Source organism: Bombus huntii, chromosome 14 (genome assembly GCF_024542735.1).
Source record: "Bombus huntii isolate Logan2020A chromosome 14, iyBomHunt1.1, whole genome shotgun sequence".
In the NCBI taxonomy this organism is placed as follows: Eukaryota; Metazoa; Arthropoda; class Insecta; order Hymenoptera; family Apidae; genus Bombus; species Bombus huntii.
This window is the reverse complement of record NC_066251.1, coordinates 118,243-137,805: the sequence shown is the minus strand read 5'-3', so window position 1 is coordinate 137,805 and position 19,563 is coordinate 118,243. Positions and strand designations below refer to the sequence as shown.

Sequence of the window (19,563 nt, the reverse complement as noted above, 5' to 3'; positions counted from 1 at the left end):
GTAAGTGTTCTCGGTATCCTCGTCTCCTTCGCGACCGTTGCCAGCCGTTCGAAACGTTACAACTTAAAAGAGTGATTTTAAGAGTGATTTGGAAGAGTCGATTTTGTCAGCCGATGATAAAATGCTTTAAAATCGGACATTTCCCAGAACGCGGAACGCGAATGCAGACTTCTTAGAAAGACGAGTCGCTACGATAGGGCGTTTCGCAGCCGCAGAATCCTCCAATAATCGGCTACACCGCTAATAACTTTCAGTGACGCGCAATTATCGTGTTACCACCAGGAAACACCACCGTCTTTGTAAAAAATCTCTGTGGAAAACATCGATTGTTCGATGTAAAAACGCGTAAAAAAAAGAGAGAATATAGAAAAATGCCGCATTTCCGAATGCTCGTAAAAGCATGATCGTCGCATCTCGACGCCGTGTCTTCCGCAAGTTCGATTCCTCCCACGCACGAATCGAGGATCAGCTATTTTTTTAGGTCGTTCGACTCGTTTCACCTTGCAAAACGATAGCTCGCTGCGAAACGAAGCAACGCGACGTACAAGTATAGTTTAGGGGTCGGAGAAGATTTCTGGTGGTGGCAAGAGAGAGACGGAGATTGACAGAAAGAGAGTTAGAGGGGAAGGGAGAGGGAGAGGGAGAGAGAAGGAGAGAGAGGGAGAGAGACCTCGAGACGACCCTGGAAGGGCGGTTCGCGAAGCGCCGTTTTGAGAGAGGCGCCTTGCCGCCACTATAAATGCGAACGCGCCGGCGAAAATCATCTCAGTGGCTAGTGAGAAGCGAAAAAACCCACGGCGGACCTCCTATGTGTGTATATGTCTGTGCGTGTTTGTGTACGGAACAGTCTCGATGAATCGGAAGCACGTGTGTAGATCGTTGGTTCGCGGGTTGTCGCGATTTTAACGCGGAAGGAGCAAGAACGTTGATCGTCATCGGTGCGGCGCGGCGCAGCGCGGCACGGCGCGACGCGGCGCGGTGCGGCACGGCGAGGACTCGGGTCGCAATCGAAATAACTTTGATCGTAGCTCGTGTTCTCCGCCGTCTTCCGACCTGCCACAGGTGCATCTACGTGTTCCGTCGTCGCCGTGCTGGATCGTTACCGCGGTTTCACAGCATCTTATATTTATAGGACACAGGATTCGCAGTGGCGAAATCCAGTAGCGGAACATCCTTGCACCGAGACAGAGAACTGCCGCCGATAAAAGTGATTTACGATCCTTGAGCTGACGATCGGCCTGATACGAGGTTACCGTGAGAATCCGCGTTCTGCTCGCATTCTACTCTCCGAACGCGTTGTAAATCGTTCGTCGAGCGAGGAATGGGCCATTGGATCGGACGTGCTACCTACTATCACCGGGGCACGCAACATAATCGAAATTGAACGAAAAGGAGGGAAACTTGAACTCGGCTTGTCACGTCCTACGTTCAATACGTACAACTTATTAATATATATACTTATTAATATATATCAAAGGTTAGTATCTCCTTACATCAATCTTAGCTATCTTAAAGTTGCTCTTTTCAAGTATTACATTAGCTAATAAGTAACAGATTAGGTAAATAAATACCGTACGATGTATCTTATCGTGGATCGTTGCGATATCGTTGCGTGGATCGTTGTGCGTGGTCGTTCACAAATTTGGAATAATTCGGTATGACTCGGTCCGATTTCAAAACGGATCGCGTATCGAGAATAAAAAGAAGACGCGCGTTACCTGTCGCTTGAAATCGCTGTATACGTGCACATGCATACTTGCCAGTATGTATCGTACCATTGTACGTACACAGATAGCTGGTTGTATTACGGCTGGCGGTTACGTTAACGCCGTTAATGCGTCCGACGCTTAGACATGGTTTTTTTCTTTTTTTTTTTTTCTTTTTTTTTTTGGGCGTTAACGAATCGTTTTTCTATTCTGCGACAAATTAACGATAACGATGACGATCGATCGGTATTTAACGGGAAGGAACAGCATCGATGGCCACTCGTTCGTCAAAGTCGCTTGAAAAAGCATCGACGAAAGGTAGTTAGCGTGCAAACGCGATAATAAATTTTTATTGCGTCCGCGTGCACCAGCGTCGCGATTAAATCAATATAGAGGCATCGACAAGTTGGACGAAATACAACAAGTAGCATATTTATTTAAGCAGCGGTTCCAGCGTCACGATTGCCCAGTATTGTACGTTACACTTGCGAAAACATGTTCGCCAGTTGGAAGAATAAATAAGACCGTTTGTTGTTGTTGACCGAGAATTCAGCGAGGAAGAAAAAAAACAGAGAGAGAGAGAGAATGAGAGAAAGAAAGGTAGAAAGAAAAAGAGCTGTAAAACTGACCGGAACCGTAAAATTTTCCATTCCATCCCGTTCGATTCGATTCGATCGTGCCGCTTCCGTCGCGCAACTCGCCATCCGTCTCACGTAACATGACAGTCGTACTTGCTATCATTTTCGAGCATTATCGCGAATCTTGCACGTAGAATCGGTATCATCGCAGGTTTTCCTGTTGAACGTCAGCGATCTTTATACGTATTTGCGAATGTGCACGAGACCGGTCACAACGCGCGCTTTCTGCAAGCGTTCCGCTGTGATCGTTGGATCGCGATGTTTCAGTTTCTTGCGTGAATTATTAGGGAAAACGGGAACGAGGGAAACGAGGAAAAAAGAGCACCGCGGCATTCGCAACAACGATCTATTATCCGATAGTGGAACAAACATAAAACTCTAACTATACTCGTATACCTTACATCGATCGATAGGCAAGGATCCGATAGAGGGATCGTCCATTTGGTTAAATTTCCTCGGAAAACGGTGATTCTCCATTTCGAAGAGAGCGGTTTAATCGCGGAACGTGATAACGTGGAAATAGAGAAAAGTAGAGAAATGGCGGGAATCTGTCACGAGAAGCGATAGAGACGCGATAGAAAATCGCGCTCACCGTGACCGCGTGACCGTGAGTCACGAAACACATCGTTGCTCTAACACATCCCATATCGTTGCTCTAAGAGCGATCGCTTAGGCTTTAAACGGCTGTGATTATTCGATCGAAAAGATCGAAAAGGGCGAAGGCCCTTGCGAAACACAGTCTCGTTGAAAGCTTCCGGCTTTTACGAATTTACGTGTTTCAGATTTCCCACTTGCTTCTTTTAAGAAAGTTGCTTCCCCTCTCTCTCTCTCTCTCTCTCTCTCTCTCTCTCTCTCTCTCTCTCTCTTTCTGTTACAGATTAAATTCGTGCGACGCGATGATCACTCGAGCGAAACTGTGGTGGAAGGTGGCATGCTCTGGTCAGAAGAAAACGGTAAGGGAATTACACCTTCGTGCAACTCTGTTCGATTCGATGGTCGATGAATCATTTTCGATAATTTATCCGTAAAAGATCGATAAGCGGTGGTCTGCGCAAACGCGAATGCGGCGATCGACTCGCGATGCAACTATCGGAGGAAGTTCTCTCTCCTAAACATCTTCGTTCCGCTTTGTCTTATCGTTATCTGATGAACGCTCGATAGAATCTCGTTGGTACCGTGGCAGGTTGGAAAAGTTTCGATGACAGTCGTTAGTTGGAGAACGGTCGTTAGCGGATCCCCGGTTAATTGGCAAGGAGCGAGCAGCGACGAGAGATATCGTAGGAAGAATGACACGCGGGAGGACACGAGCGGCGAGACGGAGCGACTCGAGAGAGGCAGCGTCGAGCGGAAAAAAGCAAAAGGGCACCGGCAGGTGTTGCACGAGTGTACGCGAGTAACGAGACAATGCGGTCGAACGATCGCGATCTGCTGCGGTAATTATCGCGATTCGACGTATCGGTGGAGAAGATGCGCGCGGGCTTGTTTCAACGAGGCCAGTCGAGCGACGTTGCACATCGTTGCGTAATCCGTGTCCGTTGGCGCTCGGGACGACCGCGAACGCAATTCGTTTCCTTGCGTTTCTTAGGTTGGATCGGGCGCGACACACGCAAGCCCGATATTGGTCGAAACGCGGAAACCGATACCGACCGATACGAGATACGAATCGATGGATAGCCGATGCCGGATCGTACCTGTACTACGGATCGTTCACCGCGCTTTTTACCGCGCCGTATTTCTGCTGCGACGAACCTTCCTGCGAACGATTTTCATAGGTGGTATTTTCAAAGGTGTCGGTACTTTTAGATATTCGCTAGCCTGGCGGCGCATTCTGGACAAATATCCGTGGGGCTTGGTCAAGGATTCAGCGCGATTTTAGTGCCGAAACTGTTGACCAGTCACTTGGCGAACGCCGATCAGACGTCTTGGATCGCTGCTCTAGGCGTCGTCTCTAATCCTTTGGGCTCGTTAATCGCCGGACTATGCGCCGAGTGGTTCGGAAGAAGATCGGCTATCGCGTTGGCCAGTTTGCCTCATGTCGCTGGATGGTTGTTGATAGCGTTGGCGAAAAACTTGCCTCTGTTATACGTGGGCAGATTCGTTAGTGGAATCGGCATGGGCATGGCAAACGGCCTATACCTTTACGTCACCGAGGTATTTCTCCCTTTGATTCGTTACATTACGTAACATTAACAGCTTATACCGATGAAATATCACAATTAACGTATGACGACCGGTGACAAAATATTACAGGCCGCCGCACCAAACCAGAGAGCCTGGCTAGGAAGCTGTGGCCCAGTTTTAGTTTCGCTCGGTGTCCTGATGATTTACTCGTTGGGAGCGTTCACCACGTGGGAAAATGCCGCTGCCATCAGTATAGCACCTGCCATACTCTCGCTGGCGCTAACACGGTAATAATTATTTTCATTCCAATAATAACTGTTTTACTCCTTTTATTCCTATCTATTTTCTCTCTCTCTCTCTCTCTTCTTCTTCTTCTTCTTCTTCTTCTTCTTCCACTTACCAGTATGATCCCGGAAACACCGAGTTGGCTAGTCGCTCGAGGACGAAACGAGGAAGCGAAGGAATCCTTGTTGTGGCTACGAGGCTCTGGCCTAACCACCGACAAAGAGTACGAGGAACTTTGCGACGCAAACGCGAAAAGAGAAGAGGGAAAAGAGAGTCTGTTGAAAGCTCTTCACATGCCAAGCGTGTGGAAGCCTTTCCTCGTGCTGTGCGCTTTCTTCGCGCTCCAGCAAATGTCGGGCATCTATATAATCCTCTTCTACACGGTCAGCATCCTCGAGGATATCGGTATCGACCTGAACGAGTATTCCGCCAGCGTTGGAATCGGTGTGATCAGGTTGTTCGCGTCGATAGCTGGCGCCGGTCTAGCCAACAGCTTTGGCAGAAAAGCGCTAGCTTTCGTCAGTGGCTTAGGAATGGCGATCTCTGCCGTAGGCGTTGCTCTCTCCTACAGGTTCGTATCTTTTCCGCTTGTTATTAACTCGACTTTTCTCTTCCTCTTCCTCTTCCTCTTCCTCTTCCTCTTTCTCTTCTTCTTTTCTATCGTCTCTGTAGAGCTTTGGCCAGACGAATCGTCTAGAATACGTAATTCTAGTTTAGAGGTGTAATAGGAGCCATAAAACGAGCGATTCCTCCCGTAATCTATTCTTCTTCGTTCGCGTAATAGCATATTTTATTAATATGCATATAATAGCATAATATTATTTATTATCGCTCAACTTTCGCGATAGATGATAATAGCCAGGCTGGAGAAGGCAAACGTTTCCCTCCTTCTAGTCCACTCTCTCTCTCTCTCTCTCTCTCTCTCTCTGTTCCTTTTTCTACGTAATCACCTTCGTTGACACGAATCCCATCCAAATTAATCAAATTAATCGATCCAATTTTCCTCTCAGGTTCAAATTGTCATCGGTGGTATCCTTGGCATGCATCGGAGGCCACGTAGGCTTCTCTATGATTGGATTTCTCACTCTGCCATGGGTCATGACCTCCGAACTCTATCCGCTAAGGTTCAGAGGATCTTTAGGAGGCATCACTACCAGTATCGTACAAATGTTAACGTTCGCAACCATCAAAATGTATCCTAATCTGCAACCGATAGTTGGAATCGAGTACTTCATGTGGACGTTCGCCGTAGCTTCTAGCTTAGGAGCCGCATTCGCCCTCACCATCCTCCCTGAGACCAGAGGTCGAAGCCTCGACGAAATAGAAAACGGATTCTCGAAGAAGCTCGCGACAGACCCGCCCGCCGATGTTCAGCCAATAGCCACCATCTCTCTTCGACCTAATAATATCACGCTCGAGAAATTTGCCTCGATCCCCGAGGAGAAGCATCGCAATATCACGACAAACGCGTACGCTTTCGACAATTTCTGCATCGACTTAACCGCTGACCATATGCAAAAGAACAAAAGGCAAACTGCCAATGATTGCGAAGCGAACCGTCGTCATCCCACATATAACCGTCCGACCATCTCGTCCGAGCACGTGTATTTCTAGCAGCCACCGAACCTTCCTTCTCCATCCATTCTCTCTTCCCAGCCACCCGATATCCCCCCGATAGAAATCTCTCTTCCATCTACCATCCTTGCCGTACCTATTCTTATTCTTTAAAACTACTTGGTATCTATATCTTTATGCAAACTCCTCCTTCCAGACAACGATTTCCCAGCGTTTCCCGCCACTTGCGCACAAATTACAGCCAATGGTCGATAGTTTGCGCAGTTTCCAACTAGATCCGAACCAATCGAGAGTATCGAGAAAACGACGACAAATTTCACCACCTAGATACCTTCTACCGACCGATCGTCGAGTAGAATAGTCGAAACGAGCAGCCGGCAATTCGATATACGTTCAAATATCGCCGAATCAATTTGCCGCGCTATAAGTCCACATACTTGTAAATATAATTTTCTTCCTGCAAAGTGTATATAGTTTTATTTCCTGTCAATAAATGAATTATTTTTGCAACGATAGCTTTCTTACAATTCACCACGATAATAATTGCCTGCCAATGCGAAACTCTAATTCCTTCGTTCCCTTTTCGTTCAAACTTTTCCAAACGCACCCTTCCAGCCAATCTTCCCGCCAATACACGCATGGTTACACACGTCTCCCCGGAGTACACCGGTAGCAAGAAAGCCGACGGTCTAACAAAGAAAATTACGCGATTAGTCTTTTCCACTAACGAGAATCAAAACTACCACCAGTAAGTACCAGTGAGTACCTACTTTGCACGTGTGTACGCACGCTATCCTTCTCACTAACAATCATCCTACATAAAACTTGTAATAATACCAATTCGTCTACTCTTCTTCTCTTCTAGCATCTGACCAGTCAGTCGAGTGCTCTGCCATCTATCGGATCCGGCTGCAACTGCAGGAAAGTAACAGGAGTATAGAATGTGCGAGCAGCTATCTCAACTCCTGTTAGACAAGGACAGGCTATATTGTGCGACAACGACAGACATACTTCTCACTCTAATTTCACGATTATTCCTTAATTACTCTTCTCCCTTACTCTACTCAAGCAATTGAAGAGGCATCCTTAGATCCTGTACTAAATTCTTTGTGCATGAAAGATCGCGAATTAACTGCTTGTAGCGAGAATTATGTGAAAATTCGCGACGTGGGCCCTGGCTGACTAGGGAACGCCGCGGATAATTATTAAAAACCAAATAATTAGCCATTAATTCGAAATCGGCGCGAGACCGTTCTCAGGGATCCCCCCTCCTATATTCTTCGATTCTAAAAGTGCGGCATTTTGTCCCAGAAACGGAACAATTGTCGAAAATTCGATGAATTAGAAAGAAACGTATGTCTGTCCTTGTCGCACAGTGGTGCGCTCCTTGTTCAACACAGGATCTCGTCTGGGATACACCTTCTTGTACGTTCTATATTCCTGTTAGTTTCTTGCGATTTCGGTCGGATCCGATAGGTGGCAGTACCCGGTTGGTGGTAAATTCTCCACTAAAAGAGAATATGTATCTCTTATATTACTTATGTACCTCGTATATTACTGCTAGTCCGCTATGCATGCGATATCAAAGTACTTACACGATACGTGCATTTTTAGTATCCATAATTCGAGAACACGTACGAGTATAGTCAAAGATCGGATTGTCGGACAAATTTTCGTTTGAAAAAAAAAAAAAGGAAACTAATTAAGTGGATTAATTTGTCATCTTTTATGATCGCATCTACCGGATTAGAGCCTCAGCTCTCTTCCTACATTCCCTTTTTTTCTTTTTTTCTTTTTTTTCTAAGAAATGCATGTATAAAGATTTACAACTTTTACGCGATAGATCGAAGCAATCGCCCGAATAATATTTCATTTCTCGTAAACTACCTTCGAAATTTTTATCGAAATTCTACGTAATAATTACTCCATTTCTACTATAATCGCATGATAAAGATTACGATCTTAACAGCTTTCGCTATGGTATACAAGACAAGTACACAACAATTTCCTGTATTTCTAATATGACTTTATTAATTATATTTAATATAATACAACATACTATCTTACGTATGAACCTCATAATGCAAAGTTTACGTTAGCAAATGTGCGCTCTGCATTATTGGGAAATCGAAAGGATCTGCATACGTGTAACATTCGCCGAAATTTGGTTCGATATATGTATCTTCTGGAACACTTTCGTATATCGGCACTCCAAAAAATGTGCCCACTTCCCAAAATGGGAAATCCTTCATTACATCAGCCTCTAATTCTCTCATTCGTTTCTGATGTTTTAAGATCCTGTGTGACAAAGAATTATTCTCGCTTTAAATGCAAAGATCTTTTAAAAATATATACGCAATACATTCATATAATTAATAAATATGTATTAGAAAAATAGTATAATACATGAAACGCAAATGAGGATAATAGCAAACTATATTGCTAACGTTTATGAAATTCTACCAGCAAATAGCGTAACTTATACAAGATATCTTTTTCACGGCAAATTACATGATATCCATTATAAGACAATTATGCTTACGCTCTATCTCTTTCTGCTAACAACATGGGCACTGTTGCTAGTTCTCGACTTTTCGTTTCGAGCATTTTTATTCGCTCGCTTACCCAATCTTTATAGTATAGTGGAAATGAGATGACATTGGTAACAATAAATATCCCCACACCCATACGACCTAAAAATTAATTATACTTTGTTCTACCATTATAGTTTTATATAACACTTGCCACATGATTTGCTCTTGTAAATTAATATTTTAACTAAATTCCATTAATTTTACTTTCTCGTAATTTTACATATCGTTTTTCAGATATTTCAAATACACAAGTACTTAAAGAAACAATCGTATATTCAAATTTATTAATTTCGATTAATTTCAGTCTATCACTACTTTAAAAATCCCGAGTCAAATTCCAATAATCTATCAGATAATAAACTAATACATGTAGGTTATAGGTTAGTTTGTACCTGTTAGTAAAGTACGTAGCTTGATTCGATTGACATTGAAAGGAGCATATCCTCCCTTAGGAGGTAAATCTTGAGGTCCTGTTTTCGGCCGAGACATCCTTCTTAACTTCTCATTCACTGTATAAACAATGAATAAGTTAATAAAGACGGACAGTATAACATATACGACTTCGGTTAGAACATAGGAACAACACTAGCACTCCTGGTGAATAATCCAGAAATTATTTTTCATCCTATATACACACACACACACACACACAAATATATATATATATATATATATATATATATACATTTGTGTATGCACGGCTCCTTTACTCGTGTATACATGTATGTACATGAAATGCAGTAAACAGGTAAAACTTTCGAATTAGGCCTTTCAATTCTCACCTTTATATGTATTTCAGAAATTTCTATAAACATTAATATGATTGATATTCAGTGTTCAGAAAAAGTAAAAAAAAAAAATGAGGAAAAGCAAAGTAAAATATAAAAAGAAAAGAATTGAGCAGTTGTATTTGGTATTTGGTATTTTATTATTTACAATTTTGATAAACTATATTGTAAAACTTTAATAAAGTATGTTGAAATAGCCAATCGTACTTAAATATTACTGCTATATGTAAAAATGGTTACTATAACAATATTTTCAATAAAATACGGTATCGAGTAAATATATTTAAGCGTTTTTATAACACATATCAATGTGTTAATTAATTATACATAGATTTCTAACGTATAATTATATATTAAATAATTTATTCTTACTTATCTTATTATCTATACAGTACATAGATATACAGGGCGACAGAACTCTATAATATGAGATATCAGTCGAAAGCAATTTTTACATAGAAGAACAGAGTATAAGAAGGAAATAAAAGGAATTTAATCACTTTTTTTATCGCTAGTTGATTGGACGCATTTGCTGTATTCGTCGTTTAACCGATCATATTCCTTGGCAAGGGATTCAGCTTGCGACTTTATAGCTTCTTTATCTTTCTTTTCTCTCGCAAGTTGATTTTCCAATTCTTGATTTTTTATTTGTAATTCGTTAATCTGAGCTTTCCATTCTAATGTTACTTTATCATGAGCTTCGGACGAGTCATTCTGAACAGTCTCTCCGCTAATTTTTTGTTGTAACAACAAATGTTTCGCTGTTGTAGTTGCCGATTCAGCTTGACGCGTAACTGCTTCACTTCGTGCCAGTAGAACGGCTTGATTAGAGATTAAAATTACAAGACGACGTATAACGAGACTTAAGAACAGTGAAAAACCAGATATATGAAAGTTACGTTGCGCCCTGAATAGTTTCATACTACCTGTATAAAATAATAATAGAATCAGAATCAAATCCTAAATTCAAGATAGATATAATATCATATGTGATAAAAAATATGAATATACACCTTGCAATCCGGCATCGACATGATGATGATCTCTCTCTACAGCTACAACTGTTGAATACTTTCGCATTTCTCTAATAGCATCTAATAAAATCACAACTAATATCGCAAGCAAAATTAAGAAATAAATTGATGCTCTATCGCTTAAACTTTTTAAAAACTGGGATTTAAAAATCTTCTGCCATCTTGTAGGCGAAATTATTGGTAACACCAATAGTAAAACTATTATGACTTCGACATACAGAAATCCAGCGATTAAAGACCACTGAAGACTCATGATTAAATATTGCTTTAATTTCTGTAAATATCTAAAAATATCACAAAACGTTTAGATGCTGCATATTCATCTTTCCAGTTGAAAATTTTTATAAACACCATCAAAAATATTTTTACCGAGAGATGTTTATAGAAAATATGTCAGAATTTTATATTCATACGAACAGAAATGTTTAATAAAAATCATTTAATTAGATATGTAGGTACCTCTATAACATACGAGATATTATAATACTGAAATCTTTATGAGTAAAAATAAAATTACTGCCTTTTCTTATTACAATCCAATAGTTTTCGATGCATAGAATCTGAAAATGCAAATCTTAATTTCAACAATCCAGCGATTCAAAAGTTGTACGTATGTAAAGTCAAGCGTTTTTAACGTATTTAGCAGCTTATTTTAATGCCATGCTACTTCTATCTATCACCTGATTGACACGCACAAATGAGCATTTATTCTCCTTCGTTTTTTTTTCGCTGGGTACCTTCGCCGGCTGTAATTAAAGTATTGACACGTATTGTAGATAAACCTTACACATAAATTAACACATTAACGTAGGCGGCTGGAATCTTGTGACTAACTCCAACCTAATTCAGTACTCACTTACAAATTCCATGCTCTAATTTTTACTGTTTTAGGGGCATATACCTCAACGAAAATATTTAACTTTTCCCGTCTAATTGGTCGCCGCTCACGTGTATCTGTTATAGCAAGCGACTCCAATCACTGAACGAATCGTGGATAGAAAAGCCAACATGACTGGTCAAAAAGTAAGCTGTCAAAAATACGCTAAGAATGCTCAACTTTACGTACTCGTAACATTTACACTGCTGGATTCCTAAAGTTAAGACTTACATTTTTGGATTCTATCCATTTAAAGCTATTGTACTGAAAAATGACAATAATTTTGTTCCCATTAAATCAAAGTTCCGCCCGTATCGTTATCTTAATAAAATATTAATTCTTATCCTTACCTTCTATTTATTTCTTTTTTTCTTTCTTTTTTCCCTTTTTTTTTCTTTTTTCCTTTTCTTTTCCTTCGCAACTGTAACAAAAATTATTATCGTATAATAACATCTTTAAACATCTTTATGTATAATAATGACAAAAATTAAAATTAACAACAGTGTAACCAAAGTTAAAAATAAAAAAATAGTCAACAACACATGTCATTTGTTTAGACTATTTCTATATTTTTAAACATATTACATACATTCTAACCAATATTTATATATATTTATTTATAGTAAGCGTTTAAAAACTATTATTTTAATACATTTAAAACAAACTGACCTGTTAATCATGTTCACATAAACACTTGCTAGGGAAAACCGTTTTAAGATTAGTTTGTGAAAAATCAATATGGAAGACAACAAAGTCCTCTTTTTTTCGAAATAGATAAAGGATCAGTAGACTGTTTCTGCCTCTGCCTCTGCCTCTGCCTCTGTCTCTGTTTCAGATATTTATAGCATTTCGCGCAGAATGTAAATCTTCTTGTTTTCCATGTTGATTTTTCACGACTCAATTTTCTTCTATACTTTTGGCAGGGAGGAAATATTCTACTACATATTTCTGTAACTGCGTATTTATGTATCCTGACTTATCATCAGATTTGTCAATATTTAGCTAATAATTCATATATATTAATATATTTTTTAATGTATCGTAATACAACGATATATTTCTATAGATTCAGATTATTTTATTATCTGATATATATTATCATTCCATTATATGATATTATAGATTCCGTTAAAAATATATGGTCATATTTATATTTGTATACATGTGACGTATATTTGGCAATTAAAAACTCATATTCTTAATATAAACATTCCACAAATTACAGGTACAATGGCCTTGACGGGCTAGGTGTCCGGGTTAAAAACTAAGGCTATTACCGTCACGAATATACATGTTAAAAACAGTATAAAAGATCTTATATCACGTGCATTCAAACATTTAAATACAATGCACAATGCATGAGAATTCTGAGGGGTAGAGACGAGGAAGAGTGAAGAAATAATGTTTCAAAAATTAACGGTTATTGTTAGGAAATATTGATATTACCTTTTTAGTATGAAATTAAAGGTTAGTATTCTTGTGCCAAGATAAGGAATCAATCAGATAAATCTTATTAGAAAGAAATTATGTTTGTATGCTTTATTACTGTTACCTGTTGTTACTTTTAACAGAAAGCTCTCTGCTAACAATCGCGAAATTTGTAGGTTATATATTTATTCCCGAATTTTAATTTATATATTTGAATGAAATAAAACTAAAATTATATTATAGAGATTTTAAGAAAATGCAAGGTAATTTTTAATTTCTGCTTCCTGATATTACTATAAGTTACTTAATGCACAGGCGACTCCTGTGGATACAAGAATGTATTTATAGAATATCTTACCCTTTACTTTTCTTTTTTCCTCTTTTCCTTTATAATGATTCTATATGATTCTCTATGATCTCTATAATTATTTTTATAATAAATGATTATATTTTTGTGAATATACATTTATGAAAACACTTAAACATATGTATATTTTGAAAAGAATCGCCTTCTTACCTATAATTTAAGTAAATACTTATGTTACAAAGCGAAATTCGAATTTGCGTGAGAATTGTGAACTTACCCTTACGATAAAATTTTGTATTGTATGTATATGTATACCTACCTATATATATGTATGCATGTATGTATATACAATGTGTGTAGGTTACATGTTACATATTTTTTTCCTGATCAACGTATATTTAAACATATTACTGTAATAACAATAGAACGGTACCGTATCTTTGATGTACATCTAAATCCAATTGTCTTTATCATATGCATATAAATAATTACAGTGGTTGTGTAAATGTTATGTCTTATTCATGATAAATAAAACATTAATTTTAATCGATACAGTGTTCCCAGATTTTGGTATAGTTGTAATCTTATTAATAGATAATAATAGTTTTGCAAGCAGTTGCTATATTATCGATTGCAGTAATTAAATTAAAGTATGTAAAAAATAAAGGATACGTACACATTTGCTGTCATACGTGCATTGACATTACTCGCAAATCTGTTAATATTCAGTTAGTAAAACAAAAAAAGGACATAAAAATTCTTACATACGTATGTGTGCGATTTGACTAAATATTAACAACAAAAAAAAAAAAGGAATTACAAGAAGAATGTAGTGAAAAATGTATTTTCCTTTTTCATAAAATATTATTTTGGTATAACAGAACTTTTGACATTTAACAATAAGAAACGTAATATTGAAATTGTGATCAAGAGATATTGCTTTCAATTTTATTAGTTTGCTTGCTTTATTAAATGCTAGTACAGATCATACTACAGATGTATAATATTAGTATGATACTTGTATTTGCATAAAAAATCCATTGTATTAATATGCTTAAAAAGTGTTAAAAAGAATTATTTATTTATATTAATCTTGCATGTGTTTCAGGTAACCAGTCGTACAGTTTATTTAATTATTGGTGACAAAACATTTCTACTGACAGAGGTAATAAGATTTGCAAGTAATTTGTTGTGAGTTTATCAAAAAACAAATTTAAACAGACAATATGGGTTCTGGACAAAGTACTCGTAAACTTACTATCAATAACGAAGAAATAGGTGTAATAGAAATATCAGAATCCGTTGTGGAGCGTTTAACTCAAAAAGTGCCTGAAACAAATATTAACATGGCAAGTGAAGTAAGACCTACTACTTTAGCGGAGCCGTCTTCTAAAAGAACTGTTTCTCAACAATTACCTCAAAGTGGTGATATACCAGCGAATGTTGGATATCCCACATATCATCCACAATTAACTTTAACCGCTCTTCAAATACAGCAACAGAATGAACAAGAATTTCGTAAACAGGATAATTATTGGCAACAACGTTTGCAGAAATTGGAACAGAAACATTCAGAAATTAATGAAATCATTAACGCAGAATATAAAAAAGCAGCGGAACAATTATATATTGATGGTATATATAAATTTGCCACTTTCTTTTGTAAAATACGAATACTCTGTATGGTATTCATAATTAAATTAGTCTTATATTAACCACTCTTTATATTTTGTTTGTTAACATTCGTTAATAATTATTAATAATTGTACGCATGATCATTCTTTTTTAAACTTTCATAAGATTTATATATTTAAAATATTTATTGCTTTGTACAATTTCTACACATATACTCATACATGCACACCGCGTGTATACATTTTTAAGTTAAATATATATATATTATACAAACAAATTAAGTTAAATACATATATATTATATATATATATATATATTATACAGGTACAGATATAAGTAGCATTCTTTAAACACTATATTGTTTATAAATTGTTTATACTGCAAATTGATAATTTACCTTTTATTATCTCTTTTTGTAGGTAAAAAAGGGGTAAATATTCATGATACTGTCCAACCATGCAAAAATAGTTCTGAGAAAGTGTTCAAATGTTACCAGGACCATCCTAAAGAAATTCTGAAGTGTTCTACCTTAGTCGAAGAGTTTTCTAATTGCGTAGATCAGCGTCGTGCTCGTGTGATTGCAGCACGTTGTTAATATATCTTAATATTGAATTATTAGTAGCCAAACGTAATGTTATTTAATAAAAAAATTTCAAAAAATAAATTATCTGAAAATAAATTATGTAATATATATATATATATATTCAGACTTTGTACACTTATTTTTATAATACTAATAACAATAAGTAATATTCCTATTATGAAATATCACATTTAAATAATATAAAAATACAACCAATGAAAACAAGTTTGATTAAAAACAAGAAAAGGAAATGGCAGTTAGAAATAGAATACTAAATATACATATGTAATCCTGAGAATCACATTGATGTGTTACGTATATGTCTCATATGATTCGAAATGATTCGAAAAAAATTATTTGTTAAGTGATAATTATCATTATTGTAATTTTGTATCAATACTCTTTATTTATTAGGCTAAAATTTGAATAATAGATGTAATAGAAGCACGTTTTTTTTAATAGAACCATTCATCTTTATTGTTTATGTTTTTCGCGTTTCTGCCTTTATACTCTTCTAATTAATTTCTATTAAAAAGCGAGAAAATCAAAGACACGTATATACATAGTCATATCATTATAATTACGTCTTTCGTCCTATCATTTCGTCTGGCTAAAATTTCTTCATATCTAAACTCATTTCCATAAATCTTTTCTAGGAGATGACTTACTTTTAATTCTCATAGCCTAATTTCGCCCCTGAAATACAATAACTTCCTGCCCAAACATCTTTTTTGTACCGTTACAAATAAGAGAGTAATCAAGGGTGGCAGAGTTAGGTGGAACGGCTTGTATAAATTTATGATTATCTTTTAATTTACTTTGAAAACTGTATTCACAATACATACATATGCATACTTCGCACTTTGTACCATTTATTTTTATACTATACGTGGAGATACCAGTTACTTGTTACATACTGGTATGTATTTTTAGTGACTAATGTTTTGAATAAAATCATATAGCTTTTAGTTTAATTAATTAATTGATTAATTATGACGAAATAGTCAAATACTGGCCAATTTTGTATATTTAGCGCATTACAATTAGTGCAAAATAAGCAACTTTTGCCAATTAATAATATAAACATCAAGATTGCTAGTATCACTTGCCAATTGGAAACGTTTTAGTAAGAAATTAAGTAAAGTAAAATAAGGTAAAGATGAATCATTTTACTTGTTACGGATCTAAATACGATATATAATATATTGCTTTATTATTCAATATCGAAATACTTTTGACTTCGTGCAAATATATTGCTAAGTTTGAAATATTGGCAATCCTGATGATGAATGAATCATCATATAGTTGATAGCAGTTAACTAACAGGTTAGTTTAGATTTTAAAGGTATTAAGGTGACTGTTTTTATATTATTTACGTCGTCTGTAATATATTTAATACGCATTCTAAGGACATAAAAAATATTTTAAATAGATAATATGTATTTATTTCTTCTTGGTACTTGATACAATTTAAAACTTAATTTTATAATTTCTATTTTGCATAATGTCCGATGATAAACATTTGCAGTTATATGTACAGATAGAATTTGATCGATGTCAATCAATTAAAGTTTCATTTCAGTTAAACAAATTTCTAGATCATAAATAACTGATCTAATAATTTTTATCTAATTCTTATTACATGTTAGTACGAGTCCAATATTATTATATATTTTCTAGTTTGTTTATGTTTCTATAATTAATTACATTTATTCAAATTGTTAATGCAGACGATGAACAGTTAGTTTGAATTTAATACTTTATTGCTATTAATTTCAGTAAGTTGTTCTTGTATGTATGTATGTAATTATTATTATTATTGACAATAATAATTTTTCTATATGATATTTCAGATGTGTAAATCCGTTACAATAACAAATAAACATGAGCCTGCACTGGACTTTAATTGCTGGATTTCTTTATTTTGAAATTGTAGTAGTTTTATTATTAGTATTACCAATTATTTCACCTAAAAGATGGCAGAAGCTTTTTAAATCTAAATTTCTAAAAAGTTTAAGTAGTCAAGCATCAGTTTACTTCTTATTTTTACTTGGAATATTGGTTTTGTTTCTATTGGACGCTATTAGAGAAATGCGAAAATATTCTACAGTTACCGAACATAAAGAATATCATTTGAATGCTGAAATGCAAGGTGTGTGTGTATATATATATATTTCTAGTGGTATATTTATGGTATTTTATCTATTTGGGGAACTAATTTCTATTCCATTATTACTTTACGTAGGCAATATGAGATTATTCAGAGCGGAACGAAACTTTTACATAGCTGGTTTCGCACTGTTTTTAAGTCTTGTTATACATCGACTTGTGATTTTAATCTCTACTCAAGCCACTCTGTTGGCACAAAATGAAGCAGCTATGCGTCAGGCTGAATCTGCTACTACAACAGCGAAACATTTATTGTCGCAAAAAACAATCGGAGAGATTGCACAAAATGACTCAAACGAAGCTCACGACGAAGAAATAACAGAATGGAAGAATCAAGTTAAGGAGCTGCAAACGAAAAATCAAGAATTGGAACATCAGCTCACAAAAGAAAAGAAAGATAAAGAAGCAATAAAATCACAAGCTGAATCTCTTACCAAGGAGTATGACCGCTTAAACGACGAACATAGCAAATGCCTTTGTTCAAGCGGTAATAAGAAAAGTGATTAAACGATGGTTTTGTTACATCCTTCGTCCTTTTTAAGTTTTTCTTCTTCGTTATTTAATATTTGCATCAAATTTTGTTATAATTATACGTATTTTACATTATATACATATATTCTATATTATATGATATATATGTATATGTATATATATTAGTATATGATAATTATATATATGTATATGTATATATTATACATTAATTTGTGTATTGTATAGCATTGTATGGAGGATAAATGATGAAAGTATAAAGTATTTAAAATAAGTAATTCAATGTTACAAAATAACCGTCGTCCAGCGTATGTTGGGTTATTCTTATAGTCCTCGCGAAAGGTTCGTGAAGAAAAATATATACTAATCATAATAAAACATAAAGTTAAGATCAATAAGATCTATTTTTACTTATTTCCTTTTTAATTATCTTTTGTATTTTACATCTGGATCCTATTAAATACAATCTGTTTCTCATGATAATGTGCAAAATACACATGTCATAATACATATGTACATATGTAGAGTTATAAAAAGCAGTATAACACGTTGTGTAAAACTAACTATATGTAACAGTTTAACCTCTAAACAATCGTCATTGTATGTCTAACAATCAAGAAAATAATGTAAAGAAACGATTCTCAAAAACGTACGCATACGTGTATTATTAGTTATAAGTTAACGTGTTATCCATATTTACGAAATTAGATCTAGGTGTAACCACGTCGGAAAATCGAACTGTTATTTCAGTTATTGCCATATTTTCAGTGAAGAATTGAGTTAAAGTTTCAACACTTGCTCGAGGCTGACGATCAAATGGATGTTATACCATAGCATATGCATTTGGAGACTTCCTATCCATCGGTCCACGGTAACACGCCAGCATCTTTGCAACCAGTTGATTCGTTCTATTCAACCTACATATATGTACATGTAATGCAAACAACTATAGGTGTAATCGATTAATTTTATTTTCTGTTTTCAATAACAGAAGTTGACCAGTATGTATCAACCATGAAGAAAGATATTGTTTATTTGCGACGACATGTCGTATGTACGAGTATATATTTAAGTATCATCGAAAATAGTAAATTGCTATTTTACTTTTAAACGATTTATAGCGACTAATCGGAGTGTGTGAACGATGCAATCGTAAAATGCACTATTAACAAAGTAAAATACCATAATAACATTACTATACTAATAGAATTAATAAAAAGTTTTCAAAAGCATGTATCCATCTAATAAACAAATCTAATGTAATAGACAAAGGAAATCTTTAATTGAGACCAGTAAATTAGAATTGTAAGCATATATATATATATATTATATAT

At 35.9% G+C, this 19,563-nt stretch overlaps 5 protein-coding genes and 1 long non-coding RNA gene across 30 annotated transcripts in view; 3 read left to right on the top strand and 3 right to left on the bottom strand.

Moving 5' to 3' along the window:
* LOC126873508 (facilitated trehalose transporter Tret1-like) overlaps window positions 1-6,838 on the top strand; it is a 35,235-nt gene extending 28,397 nt beyond the window's left edge. For 3 of the 6 annotated variants that reach the window (XM_050634450.1, XM_050634451.1, XM_050634455.1), the window contains exons 2-7: window positions 1,133-1,477; window positions 3,222-3,297; window positions 4,148-4,495; window positions 4,595-4,752; window positions 4,869-5,321; window positions 5,761-6,838. In XM_050634450.1, the coding sequence (XP_050490407.1) occupies window positions 3,241-3,297; window positions 4,148-4,495; window positions 4,595-4,752; window positions 4,869-5,321; window positions 5,761-6,364 (1,620 nt within the window). In that variant the 5' untranslated portion in view covers window positions 1,133-1,477; window positions 3,222-3,240 and the 3' untranslated portion in view covers window positions 6,365-6,838. Of the gene's footprint in view, window positions 1-11; window positions 1,063-1,132; window positions 1,478-3,221; window positions 3,298-4,147; window positions 4,496-4,594; window positions 4,753-4,868; window positions 5,322-5,760 lie in introns of those variants that run through there. The other 3 variants (XM_050634452.1, XM_050634449.1, XM_050634453.1) reach the window with 2 other exon arrangements.
* Window positions 6,839-8,329: 1,491 nt separating this feature from the next.
* LOC126873520 (NADH dehydrogenase [ubiquinone] 1 alpha subcomplex subunit 13) lies at window positions 8,330-9,519 on the bottom strand. The gene is made up of 3 exons (XM_050634493.1): window positions 9,312-9,519; window positions 8,868-9,018; window positions 8,330-8,623 (listed from the first exon to the last, which is right to left on the bottom strand). The coding sequence occupies exons 1-3, from the start codon at window positions 9,406-9,408 to the stop codon at window positions 8,416-8,418; spliced, it is 456 nt and encodes a 151-aa protein (XP_050490450.1). The 5' UTR covers window positions 9,409-9,519; the 3' UTR covers window positions 8,330-8,415.
* A 450-nt stretch (window positions 9,520-9,969) lies between these two features.
* Window positions 9,970-13,380, bottom strand: LOC126873515 (B-cell receptor-associated protein 31-like). Of its 10 annotated transcripts, XM_050634478.1 has the most exons (6): window positions 12,288-12,703; window positions 11,969-12,039; window positions 11,850-11,882; window positions 11,111-11,301; window positions 10,721-11,025; window positions 9,970-10,633 (listed from the first exon to the last, which is right to left on the bottom strand). In XM_050634478.1, the coding sequence occupies exons 5-6, from the start codon at window positions 10,992-10,994 to the stop codon at window positions 10,200-10,202; spliced, it is 708 nt and encodes a 235-aa protein (XP_050490435.1). In that variant the 5' UTR covers window positions 10,995-11,025; window positions 11,111-11,301; window positions 11,850-11,882; window positions 11,969-12,039; window positions 12,288-12,703; the 3' UTR covers window positions 9,970-10,199. The 10 variants fall into 10 exon arrangements, with proteins under 10 accessions (XP_050490435.1, XP_050490434.1, XP_050490430.1 ...); XM_050634477.1 differs by lacking the exons at window positions 11,850-11,882; window positions 11,969-12,039; window positions 12,288-12,703 and adding exons at window positions 11,437-11,487; window positions 11,602-11,698; XM_050634473.1 differs by lacking the exons at window positions 11,850-11,882; window positions 11,969-12,039; window positions 12,288-12,703 and adding exons at window positions 11,437-11,487; window positions 11,598-11,695.
* Window positions 12,987-15,692, top strand: LOC126873518 (MICOS complex subunit MIC19). Of its 6 annotated transcripts, none has more exons than XM_050634487.1 (3): window positions 12,987-13,085; window positions 14,462-14,988; window positions 15,408-15,692. In XM_050634487.1, exons 2-3 carry the CDS (start codon window positions 14,580-14,582, stop codon window positions 15,581-15,583), a joined length of 585 nt encoding a protein of 194 aa, XP_050490444.1. In that variant the 5' UTR covers window positions 12,987-13,085; window positions 14,462-14,579; the 3' UTR covers window positions 15,584-15,692. The 6 variants fall into 6 exon arrangements, with proteins under 6 accessions (XP_050490444.1, XP_050490443.1, XP_050490447.1 ...); XM_050634486.1 differs by lacking the exon at window positions 12,987-13,085 and adding an exon at window positions 13,632-13,782; XM_050634490.1 differs by lacking the exon at window positions 12,987-13,085 and adding an exon at window positions 13,789-14,003.
* Window positions 15,498-16,384, bottom strand: LOC126873524 (uncharacterized). Its single transcript, XR_007692443.1, has 2 exons — window positions 16,240-16,384; window positions 15,498-15,656 (listed from the first exon to the last, which is right to left on the bottom strand). It is a non-coding gene; the product is annotated as an uncharacterized LOC126873524 (long non-coding RNA).
* Window positions 16,343-19,505, top strand: LOC126873516 (B-cell receptor-associated protein 31). Of its 6 annotated transcripts, none has more exons than XM_050634484.1 (4): window positions 17,047-17,349; window positions 17,425-17,723; window positions 17,817-18,227; window positions 18,998-19,505. In XM_050634484.1, exons 2-4 carry the CDS (start codon window positions 17,456-17,458, stop codon window positions 19,006-19,008), a joined length of 690 nt encoding a protein of 229 aa, XP_050490441.1. In that variant the 5' UTR covers window positions 17,047-17,349; window positions 17,425-17,455; the 3' UTR covers window positions 19,009-19,505. The 6 variants fall into 6 exon arrangements, with proteins under 6 accessions (XP_050490437.1, XP_050490440.1, XP_050490438.1 ...); XM_050634482.1 differs by lacking the exon at window positions 18,998-19,505 and having other exon boundaries at window positions 17,048-17,215; window positions 17,302-17,349; window positions 17,817-18,627; XM_050634480.1 differs by lacking the exons at window positions 17,047-17,349; window positions 18,998-19,505 and adding an exon at window positions 16,343-16,490 and having other exon boundaries at window positions 17,817-18,627.
* Window positions 19,506-19,563: the final 58 nt, after the last annotated feature.